At 48.6% G+C, this 12,369-nt stretch overlaps 1 protein-coding gene across 4 annotated transcripts in view; it reads right to left on the reverse strand.

Annotated features, from left to right (window-relative positions):
* Positions 1-513: 513 nt before the first annotated feature.
* Positions 514-12,369, reverse strand: part of Slc24a4 (solute carrier family 24 member 4) — a 153,101-nt gene continuing 141,245 nt past the window's right edge. For 3 of the 4 annotated variants that reach the window (XM_087195506.1, XM_004837024.3, XM_021244813.2), the window contains 5 exons: positions 9,699-9,865; positions 6,291-6,405; positions 2,788-2,900; positions 2,331-2,396; positions 653-1,355 (listed from right to left, as the gene is read on the reverse strand). In XM_087195506.1, the coding sequence (XP_087051632.1) occupies positions 1,203-1,355; positions 2,331-2,396; positions 2,788-2,900; positions 6,291-6,405; positions 9,699-9,865 (614 nt within the window). In that variant the 3' untranslated portion in view covers positions 653-1,202. Of the gene's footprint in view, positions 1,356-2,330; positions 2,397-2,787; positions 2,901-6,290; positions 6,406-9,698; positions 9,866-12,369 lie in introns of all 4 variants that reach the window. The other variant, XM_004837023.3, reaches the window with a different exon arrangement.

Below are 12,369 nucleotides of genomic sequence, written 5' to 3' on the forward strand. Positions count from 1 at the left end.
TATCTATTTTTGAATCAACTCCCACCCCCCCATTTTTATGTGTTGCAAACTATAAGGTTCAAGAAACTTAGCTCTAAACACTCTAAGATAATGGTTTTCATACTTGCCTTCAGCTAGCCAGAGAGCAATCTGCTGTGTTTCAGGAAATCTCTCTCCTTGTCATGAACCATCACTTCTGAAATTTGTTGGGCATATAAACAACTGGGTCTCTCCAAGGTGACTTTGAAAACAGTGCAATAACAAAGAAACAACACGCTCGAAGGGACAGTGTGTTGCATCACGCAGAAAGTCTGGAATGTTCTGGGATGTCTAGCTGTAAACACTGCAGTTTACCCTACTGTGTCTCTGAGTTAGCACCTGATTCCATGGTGGTCTTTCACCTCTTTCTAAATTCCAAACCAAAAGTCTTAGAGCCAAAGGAGGATGATACACACAGGATTCACTTTTTACAAGGACTACTTTTTTGGTTCCCGTCAAAATCCTTTTGTGTGGAATGATATTTTTCAAGTATGATGATCTATATGACATTTTACTTTTAATAATAATTAATCATTCTCTGAATGCATCAATAAAAAGGATAAGAGTATTTTGTTTGCTTTTCTCTCTTCTGCTGGGGAAAAAAAAGTTTCCATTCTTCCATTTTTTTTTTTTTCCAGAAAAAGGAGTGGAAAGTCAGCCATCATGGTCTCAAACCCCCAGAGAGCTGATGCCTTGCCTCCTCCAAACCTCAAGAGCTGCCAGCTGGTGGCATGTGCTGTCTAAGGGACTCACCCCGTGGCCCACAGGGGACACTTGAGAGCAACTGTCCCATTTTGCATTTGCCCCAGGAGACCTCACGCTCACTGCCTGCCTCATTCCAAGGCTGCCTGTGTGACAGAAAGAAAACTGTACGCAGAGGTCCTCTGACTGCAGCGTGACAGAGATGAGACATACATCTCTGTGGCTGGCAGCTCAGGGGTCCGAGGAGCTGCTCAGCTCAAATGAACCCCCAAACCTGCCTCGAGTGGGGCAGGACCCAAGGTGGCACAGGTGCCCAGCAGGTGGCCTGTGACCACACAAAGACCACAACGGCCCTTCCTTCCAGCTCTTAAAGAACAGACGGTGGCTGCTGAGGCAGGACAGACCTGTGGTGGGGAAGGAGAGAGAGAAGAGGTCGCCAGTGGCACGGGTGCCCAGGGCAGCTCCCGAGGAGGCGACTCTGCTTATTTGTCATCTCGGCACATGGGCAGGTTAACGAAGGTGAAGACGTTAAACTCTATCATTATGGAGAAGCACAGGAAGACGGCGTAGAGGACAAGCACATAGACGCCCAGCTTGCGGTCCAGTCGCCATTTGTTGAAGTGGATGCCGAGGACCTGGGAGGACAGAGTTCAAGAGCTCGGCTTGGGGGGCCAACAAACAACAAGGGCTTTTTGACTAAAAATGGACATGTGCATCCACACCCTTAGAACTTCCTGCATAGTGTGAACAAGTGCAAATGGGCCCCGCCAGGCTTATCCTCAGGTTGACCAGAATCAGCCCTGAACGTTTAGACTTGACAACAGCAGGATGAGTCTCCATGCAGGCCCACTGACCCCGGCACACTCAAGTTACTCTCGTGGCATTGACCCTCCCCAGGCAGCAGGCCACTTCCTCAGGGCTCACAAGTCCCAGGCCTTCTCTAGGGACGAAATGGTCGTGCCCTTTGCTTCAGAGCACTGTGGTCTTTTTCTCTGAGCAAATTTCCCAAGGCTCCTGTAGCCCACTCCTGGCAAACTGCAGCTTGGGTTTTGGGGAAGGGCCTGCTCCCTTGCACTTCCCTCCCTCTTGTCCCCGAATCAGGCTTCCAGGGCTGAGCCATGGTTACCTCTGCAGGGCACAGGGCTATAAAGACAAATTGACCTGGGTGCGAGTCCTAACATTTCCACCTCTGTGACCTTGGGCAAGGCACAGAACCTCTACTTCTTCGAAACAGGGATGATAATACCACCTAGGCACAGGGAGGAAGGAGGCCTTGACGATTGTCAGGTGGTCTTGAGGTCCATCATACCCTCACTTTCAGCTCAGGTGGAAGGGGGAGATTTCTCTCCCACTAGCACTTGAGACAGCAAACACTGGGCCAGGCACCAAGAAGAAAAAAAAGGGAATTCACTTCCCCTGGTGACATCTTCTCTGTGCAGGGAAAAATGCTATGGTGCCTGCAGACGCTCTTGGCAAAACTGGGTTTGGCTGTGTCCCTCACTGACAAGGGCAAGGGATGGGGAAATGTCTGGAGTCATGCCTGGGATGAGGCAGGGTCAGACGCCACACAGCATGCAAGAGGCTTCTAATTTGGGAGAGTAAAGACTCACGGTGAGCGCCACGGAGCCCAGCAACAGCACCACGGAGTAGACCAGACCCCGGCTGTTGATCTTCACCTGGAAAATCAAGCACATGCCTGTGAGTCTCAGGGCTGCTTGGCCAATCCACTCTGAAAGCCCAGCATGCTCCAGCTTTCTCATCCCCTCGTCAGGAAGATATGGGGGTTCTTAGGTAAGCGCTTGGCTGGGGGGGATCAGGACAATGTGGGTTCCAGTTTGGACTCTGCTCATCTGAGGACCTGGCCTAGAAGAGGGACAGCTGCTGGAAGGCACTGACCAACCCTTGGTGAACACTGCCTCCCTCCTGGGGCCACCCATAGGTTGTCCTGGTAGCTGTCAAAGAAAGAGGGTGCCAAGGTGCCAAATCCCTGGGCCAGAACAGGGAAAATCCCGCTATTCTATGTAACCTGCCTCTATCCCATTTCCCTATGTGGTAAAAAGAACTTACCGTGGATCCATAGTTAATAACCATGGTCTGCAGGCCCCACGGGATGCCGAGTCCCACTAGGATGTCAAACACGTTGCTTCCTATGGTGTTAGAGACTGCCATGTCTCCAAGGCCTGGGGGGACAACAAACATATCTCTTTCATCAAGAGCAGGTCACTGAAAACCAGTGTTCTTCCTTATAACTGTTTATCAGTGCTATTGCTTAGAACAGAAGTCCAGCTTCATAGACCCTACATTTCTAAGACCATTTTGTGAGGTCAGAGATCCGTGCCCTTCATGAAATCTAAAGGGCCCCATTATGGATTGAACTGTGAGCCTCAAAATTCAATGTGCAAGTCCCAGAGCACTGTAATGCTGCAAGATGTGACCGTATTTGGAGGCAGGGCCTTTAACAAGATAAAGGGTAAGGATGAAGTCTTTAGGGTGGCCACTTACCCAACTGGTGCCCTTGTGAAAAGGAGAAATTTGGACGCAGCACCCAGGAGGACCCCAAGTGAGGATAAAAACAGCCAAGGAGATGGTCAGGAGAGGGACCTGGGAAGGGTTCTCCCTCCCAGCCCCAGAGAGGGCCAGCCCTGCCTATACCTTGACCTTGGACTTCTGACCTTCAGAACTATGTGATGACACATCTTAGCCATTTATGCCACCCAGTCTGCAGTAAGTACAACCTCAGTGAATGAATACAGGGCCTTCCATTATTTCTCCTGCCAGGTTTGTCAGCTCAGATTCTCTGAGGACCCACCACGTGCTTTGCCCCATTTAATCCTTCCAGTTACACCAAGGAGGGTGGTGACATCATCTTCATGCAGAAGGTGATCGAGGGTACACTGTTTGCAAGTGGCTCAGTCTCAGGACACCTGGTCCAGCATTGTCTGGACCCAGCCATGACGCATATTTGTGGCCAGGCAACAGCACCCATGAGCTTCGCTGTGATAATAGGGCAGCAGATCTTATATTCTGGTAGTTTCTGAAGGGTAAACTATCTTTCTCCTGCCAGACCATCTCAGAGGCTGGAGCCATGCAGCATCCTTCCCTTTCCTGCCCAACCATTCAGCATCAGGCTAGCCACACAGGTGGAAGAGCTCGATCACTTGAGGTGTATTAGAAAGTAGAGAGCAAACCCATACACATAAATCTCATGAGAGCTGAAATCTGTGCTACTTGAAATGCCTGTCTTCAGCTGCACACACACAAGTGTTTGCTGGATGACAGGCCTGAAACACAAACGTGCACACACCCATCACATCGCCTCAGTAGCTGCAAAGCTCAGCACCACTCCAGCCAGCTTTGGAGATGAATGGCCCATCTCTGTCTGCATCTGTCCTCCCTGTGTGCCAGGCCACCTCCTCCTCTCATCCTGTCCTCGTTGCTGGTGTCTGCTGACCCCAGCATGTACATCTTTCAGGTGGGCTGACTCCCTCCTCCCTGCCTGCCTCAGGCGCTCTGTGGAGCAACTTCACACTCTGCAGCTTGGTCCCTTCCGGGCTCCAGTCTGGCAAAACATGGCAACTACGGAGCAGCTATTTGTACTTGGAGAGGAGGTCAGGGTGAAGGGGTAAAGATGGTTGACCACGGACAAAAGGAGATAAACTTTTCAGGCTGATGGAATCCTTGTACTGCACAAGAAGCCATGGCAGCTGTGTGGTCCTTTGAGGACTCTTAGGGCAGTGACTCAAACTTCAGTGAGTGTGCAAATCACCCAGGGATCCAGTTAATCTGAAGATGCTGATTCAGTGCAGCCAGAATAGGGCCTGAGAGTCCATTTCTCACATGAGGTCAGGTCGGTGCTGCCTGGGCCACATTTTGAACTGAGAGTTGGCAGGGAGTCTGGGGCATAGAACCTCCTCAGAGCTCCTGCGTGGTCTCCTGCTTTGTGCAGTGGTTTCTGAGCAAAGTTTCTGTGCTCTCTGTCATAAGGAAGCTGTCTAATCTTAACCGTGTCCGTTGGACTCTCTTATTAGCCACATCAGTGCCACCCTTATGACCACTATACCACCCCTCTCCCAGCCTCAGTCATGCTTCCTCCATCTCCATATACTCACAACCCCCTGTGGCCACTTTAAGATGGCATCCTGCCTCAGAACCCTACCTGTCCCTTGTTCCTAAAAGAGATTTCACTGATCTCACTGGGACCCCTGAAGCCTTTAAGCTTCTTGCATCTCGACCTTCCCCCTCACTAGCTGTTTAAACTGCACATTTTCTTACCCTCCTGGCCTGCCACTGTGTCCCTCCAGTTGGGGATGAACTTGTCAGCTGGAGCTGGCATGACTGATCCCAAGCTGCTGAGTTCACACTGCTGAACATCAGCCAGAGCCTCAGTGTGCATCAGCTTTCCTTTCACTCACTGTACTGCGACGAGAAATCCCCCAATTCATGTCCGCCAAGAACCAGTGGCCCTGACTTTATTTGGAAACAGGGTCTTCGCCGATATCAACACATTATGATAAAGTCACTCCGAATTAGGGTGGGTTTCAATCCTGCAACTGGTGTCCCCATAAGAAGAAGGAAGTCTTGACAGAGACACACAGCAGGGGAGGAACAGATGACATGGGATGACAGGCAGCGACTGGAATGGCAGTCAGTCACAGGAGCTGGAAGAGGCCAGGAGCTCCTCCCCTCACCCTGCAGGGGGAGGCTTTGTCCGTATCTTGCCTCCACAGAGCTGAGAGGTAAATTTTTGTTGCTTTAAGCCATCTAGTGGTCATGGTTGCTCTAGGAAATTAATACACTCTTGTCCAAGGTTACCCAGTTAAATTCCACTCTTTTCAGCGCTGTCCCCACTCTCTGTAAGGCACCTGCCCAGGGCCCGACATCTCCACACACTTCCCTTCCCCTCAGCTCTTTCTCAGGCCCCAGCCAGTCTGTCTCCCTTTGCTGCTCTCCTCTCCTGTCTCCGCCCATGACTTGCCCTTCCCCACACCCAGACTTTCAGATGCTCCTCTTCCCAGAAGATCTGCGGCAAAGCCTGCCATGAAACTACCTCACTGGCAGAAAAGGAGTAGCATGTCATGGCCAGGTTCTTCATGGCTTTTGTTCTACCTTCAAAGACTGTAAATTCCCACTCATCCTGCTCAACCTCTAAATAAAGCAAAAGATTACAGATCTTCTAGAAGTCATAAGAAGAATGGGAGAATAGTTGGATTTATAGGAGACTCTTTCTGCTTTCCTGAGTCTGGGACATGTCTCAGATCATTTGCTACTTGAAGTCTGGGGTTGGGCTCTGTTCAATCTCACACTGACTGGTGATCTCAGGATGTGTTCATTTTTAGACAACCATCTGAGAAAAGGCTTCCAAAGATCTGGAGAAGTTCATCTCGTCTCAGTAGTGTTTTCTCCACAGATGGACTCTAACACACGATGCTTTTAGATGTCATGATCTCCCTCATGGCAGACTTGGCAACTGCCAACCAGAGGAGCCACAACCCAGCCACCAAGCTGGTGGGGAAGATGAGGGGTCAGCAGGCTGATGCTGATGGCTGTGGAGGCTGAGGCACGGTCCCTACCTTGTCTTGCCACAATCAAGCTGGCCATGCAGTCTGGAACACTGGTGCCCGCTGCCAGGAAAGTGATGCCCATGATGACATCGGGGATCCCGAGTGTGTATCCAATGATAGTCACCTGCAGGAGAGGGGGGCGGGCCAGTGAACTCACAATGGAACACCCCTGGGAGCTTCCTGTACCCTGTGAGCTTTTAACTTGAATGTGGTAACCAAGAGAAAAATCTGGAATATGGTTTTTAAAACATTTTTTTGTGCCCCCCCCCCCGGTGACATGAGTAACATGTGTTTATTATTTGAAAATATTTATAAAATAAAATGAAAATAAAAATGACCATTTCTCAAGACCCACGGAGAAGAAAAAACACTTCACATTGGCCAGTGGTTCTCAAATTTGAGAATACAGAAAGTCTCAGGGGAGACTTGTTAAAATGCAGACTGCCAAGCTGTGCCCCCAGATTTCCAGGGTGAGGCGTGAACGCTTGCATTCCTGTTAAGTTCCTGGGAAGTGGCACCCTGACGCTGTGGGTCTGGAAACTCATTTGCAAATCACTGTTTTGGACTGTATGCTTGACCTTGCTTTTGGTATGTGTTAGAAAAAAATGCCATTAGTTTATACCATCAGTATCTGTTTTGTAATTATACATCGTGAGTCCCACTCCATCCAGAATCTTCATCTATAACATATTTTAAACTGATAATTACATTTCATTGTATTTCTATAAAGGTTTCACCAATCCTACATTCTTGTGTATTTTAGACGGTTTCTTTATTCTTACAGTATCGCTGTAAGAACATTTGTTGAGCACTTACTGTGTGCCAGGCATTCTACAAAGTCTTGCTCTCATAATCTCATGTACTTGATTATTCACTACCCACTTATGGAGGAGGCACCTTAATTATGCCAACTGAGGCTCCAAGAGCTTAGTAACAATGCCCACGGGCACACAGCTGGGAAGCAATGGAGCAGGGATTCCTGGCAATGTTTCCGATCCTACTTCGGGAGTTCCAGCCTCTCCATTGTGCATACAACTTTGGCCTTTCATCCTACTACATCCTTGGGATAAATCCCAAAAGATAGAACTCCAGGATCAAAGGATACAGAGGCATTTTAAGATCATGATGCATGTACATGGCTGACACTGGAGAGATAGTTGGGACCTGAGCAGCAGCCAGATGGAAAGCTCTGGAAGCATTTGGCCCTTCCAGTTCACAGCACCCCTCTTCTCTCTTCATCTAGAGATGGGGAATGGTTTAGAGCTGCTCTCATCTTGGCCGATCGCTCAGATCCCAGCAAATGGCTATGTGACTTTGGATAAGCGAGCCTGCTTCTCTGAGCTCCTTTATCTGTAAAATGGGCCTAACAAGGATGAGATAAGAAAATGTAAGGTACCTGGCCTGGCTGTGCCAGATATTCACAGCAGTGTATTTCCCTTCTATTGCATTCATTTGCTTGCAATCGATGGGGGCAAATAAAATAAGGGCAATCAACTTCACAGGGCTCAGGGAGTCCCAGATGAACTACACTTCCTAGGTGCAAAGTTCAGCCCTGGCTTGCAGCCAGCATGTATGACTAGATACTTGTCTATTAGCAGGAAGTTTGCAGAGGGGTCTGATGACATCCATGAAGATCTAAGACACTGCTTAGCTCAGCAACAGCAGTCTGAGCTCACTGATGAGATTTCCCTGGGCCAGAAAAGGGGGGAGACACTCTGAAGGCAAAGAACAACAATGGATCCAGCAGTGCTTGGTCCACACTGTTCACAAAAGGGATTTGCACAAGCCAACCAGGGGTGGTTGACAAGTTTTTAATTCTAAGTGCTGGGGTTACAAGTGTGTGACACCATGCCCAGCTTGTTTACAGATTTCTATTGTCAAGTCTATGCTAGTCCCCCAACTGAGGCCATTTGAAGTTCAAATCCACGGGTCAGAGTGCCCCAGTAAGTGGTTCCTATGACTCCAGGCCTGATGGGATTTGTAAGTCAAAGCAGTGTGCATGGGAGTGTCCCACCTCACTGCTAATTAGAATTGATTTAACACTACTGTTATTTTCAATAATTAGAGAAGAAAGAATTCACACATTCCTTAATTGATCTTCCTAATTCTCATATCTACACAAATGTCATGAAATACCTTTTCTTTTTGCTGTTATTTGGGAACACACATTACTAAGAACAATGGGATAGTTTCCTTAAAATGTAAAGATGGGCTGGCCTCTGTTCAGAAGAACTAAGGTGGGCAAATTCAATGCATTTAGGGTGTGCTTTTTATTATCTGTATCATCTTTTGCTGGGGAGCTTGGATAGTAACTATTTTCAGTTCTTCCCCGATACTGGCAAAATGGCTCCATACACACTCACACCACCCACACTTACACACACACTGCACTCATGGAGGAAATGGGGAAGGTGTATTGAAGCTGGTTGGGCACAGCACTAGGCCTCGCCATGCACCTGCCATGTTGGAGGCTCCCCTTCCCTTCTCCAGTGGCCTTGGGAGGTCAGTGATCACCCTGCTTCAGAGAGGGGCTCACCCTGGCGCAGGCAGTTGGTTGCTTGGGTTTCACGGCTGCTCAGAGGTAGAAGCAGGGCTCAGATCTGTCCTCATGTGACCCCCAGGGCCCTTCTGTCCCCACAACACTGCACGCTTTCTCTGGAGCTAGGGATGGGGCTGAGTGCCTCTAGGGAATTCCCTGGCCTGGCTGCTTCTCAAGTCAGGAACTCGAGCCATCTCAGCACTGGGTCAGATGTAAGGAGGAGAATGGAGTGGCTCAAGGACAGCCACGGAGGCAGGGAAGGCTGGTGGGGTCTCCTTCACACTCACCTGACCCACAGCTATGCTGTAACCGTGTCCCCTCTTCCTCCTCACTCAAGATGAGGAGGAGGAGGGGCCCTGGGGGTGGATCACAGGCACAGGGGAGAGGGGACTTGCATGGCCCGGTCCAGCTTGGCCCAGCCAGTAAAAGGTCTGAACAGGAGCTGGCAGGCATGGCCAGAGGAGCTTACAAGAAGCCTCACCAACACCTCTCCACCTGCAAAACCTCTGCCCAGTGGGATCTGAGGATTCCAACACCCAAGTGACAACCAGCTCAGGACAGTGGCTGAGATGGTGGACAGGAGGCCAATGCCTGCACCCCATCCCACCTCTAGCACTCGCTAGTGGGGTAACTTTGAACACATTGCTTTCCCTATCTGTAAAATGGGGGCAATAAAATACTTATCTCATGAGATTACTGTGATGATAAAAAGGCATTTATAGAAGTGCACACAGCATGGCGCCATGCATCCTCATGAGAACCCTTTCCCCAGAGAAAGAAACTGCAGTCAGTCAGGCCAGCGACTTGCCCAAGGTGGCCCAGAATTTCCCACGGTGCCTTGAGCCCAGGTCCTCCTTCACCCGCCACTCCTCACTCACCAGCCACACCATGAAGTAGGAGAAGATGGCGATCCACAGTGTGGCAGTGATGAAGGTGACCATGAAGAACTTCTCCCAGCGGGGCTTACTGCAGTTGGGGATGGTGATGCACAGGAGGAAGATGAGTGGCCAGGTGAACACCCACTTGGCCTTGTCCCCTCTGGCCTCTGCAGGGGACAGGGGAGGAGCAGGGTGGCAGGGGAGAGAAAGACACTGGGTTACACATCTGCTGGTCTGCCACTGGTTCGTCTGTCAGGCTGAACAAAAGAATGTCACCGATGTGACTCCAAGCAACTGACAACACAGAATTACAGACCTCTATGTCACCTCTATGGAAGCAGACAACTGAGTCTGTGTTTGTTGACTGGATGACTTTCATCGGTTCAAATCCTTCATCTGGCAGTATAAGGAAGGTAAGACCTAGAGCAGGGGAACTGCAGTGGGGATGTGGACAATGGGTGGGCTTTGGAATCAGATGAACTTGGGCTGCAATTCAAGTGACCTTGAGCAATCACCCCCACTGTACTTCTTCCTCTGTCTATAAAGTTTACACTAATGGAAGAGCAACAGAACAAAGACATACAGAATATTTGCCACATGCAGGACAGTGCTGAGTACACTGTATCTTGTTAGTTTCTTCATCTGTAAAATGGAGACATTATCTCTTTCAATGTCACATTGTACCAGTTTCTTCATCTGTGAAACAGGGGTATTATCTCTGTAGGTGCAAGGAAGATACAGTATACATAAAGCACTCAGCACTCAGCCTGGTACACAGTAGCTCAGCTAAGCTCAGCTCCTTTGCTCCAAGGTCATACAGTCACTCTGCAGCAAATTCAAGACTAAAGTGTGGTGTCCTGGCTGGTGGTCGCCATCTCACTGGACCCTACCAAGGAAATCCACACAAGGAAAAGGGGCCTCATTAAGCCACCGGATGCAAGTGTGGCGTCCTTAGTAAGCACAGAGTATGTGTGTGTATGGATGGACTCAGGACCAGGATGCTGGTGATGTTGGTGAGAATGGACAATTCTCTTTGGTGTAAAAGCAATGGGGACAGTGACAAAAATGGCCACAATCTCCTTTTTCAGAATTCTAGAAATTAACCACAGGCTATGGCAATCTGAGAAGTCTATTTAAGAAAATCAGCTGGATCTCAGTAAGACCAGGGAGCTCTACGCATCTTAACTTCTCATTTTCCCTTCCCTCCCACCTGCTTAGGAATAGCCTTGAAAACCAAGAACTGCCGTGCCAGGGAAAAAGGTAGCCTGGAAGCCACCAGAGGAAGCAGACAGGGGCGAGTCAGTTCTGGTTCATGTTTCCAAACCTTCTGTGCATACGGCTGATAAAGAGCCTCTACAGGTTGTCTATGTGACACTGTTGGTGGGAATGTAAACTGGAACAACCACTGTGGAAATCGGTATGGAGATTTCTCAAAAAACGAATAGAAATTCCATTTGACCCAGCTATTCCCTTCTAGCTATCTTCTTGAAAGAATTAAAGACATTGTATTATGGTGATACATGCATACACCCATGTTTATAGCAGCACAACTCAGAATAGCTAAATCTTGGAAGCAGTCTATATGTTTATCAACAGATTAATGGATAAAGAAAATGTGGTAATTATATACAAAGGAGTACTACTGTGCTATAAATAAAGCACATTTGAGTTATTTGTAGGAAAATGGATGTACCTTGAGATCATAACGTTAAGTGAAAAATATCAGACACACAAGCTTAACTATTTCATGGTTCCTCTCATATGAGAAACCCAAAGTATAAGTAAACTAAAGAGCAGAATAAAAGATAGATAACAAGAAATGGAGATAGATCTTTCATAAATGGGAAGAGGACTAAGGGGTGGAGGGAGGAGGAAGGAGAGGAGGGGAAGGGGACATAAAAAGAATTAAGCCGTATTATGTATATGTACAAACTCCCCCTGAAGAATGTAATCATTATGTACTGCAAACATGTACTAATAAAAATAAAAATTAAAAAGGCTCTATGAGCCCTACGTTTGCAAAGCATGTTGGATGCCTGTTTCCACAGAATGACTGTTACTCAGCCTGGAAGTCCCCACTTCCATTCTCAAGATGGATTCTGCCTGACCTGGAGCTCACCAGTGTGAAGAGTCTTTTCCTAGGGGTGGGGTGTTTGTGGAAAGCAATCGGAGGCAATGATTAAATTATGCTGCCTGATGTGGAAGATCACAGTTGGGACAAATGGTAGGCTAACCAGAAATACAAGAAGGAAAAGCTGTGGAACAAAGTTCCGGCTGGCAGGGCCTTTGCAAAGGTCCCTCCTGCTCCTGGGAATCTAGAGACCCTGTTGCCTGGTCAGGGCTGTGTCAGTGGTGGCCGAGAGGCTCTGCACTAGACAAAGGGGAAGCCTGATAAAGAGCTGCAAATTGTCTGCACTGAGTTGAAGGTGCAACCCCAAACACAGAGCCTCTTAGTAAAGACTGGGAGAATGACTAGATCCAGGCATCTGAAGAAATCTCTTTTCAGTCATCAGCTGAGCTGGGTGTGGCAGCACAGGCCTGTAATCCCAGCACTCTGGGAGATTAAGGCAGGAGAATGGCAAGTTCAGGCCCAGCCTGGGCAATTTAGTAGCTCAGAGAGGGCCTGTCTCAAAGAAAACAAACAAAGAAACAAACAAACAGGTTGAGGATA

The sequence above is a fragment of the Heterocephalus glaber genome, unplaced genomic scaffold (genome assembly GCF_053883595.1).
Source record: "Heterocephalus glaber isolate CG9 unplaced genomic scaffold, H.glaber_assembly_v1.0 deba00001608, whole genome shotgun sequence".
NCBI lineage: Eukaryota > Metazoa > Chordata > Mammalia > Rodentia > Bathyergidae > Heterocephalus > Heterocephalus glaber.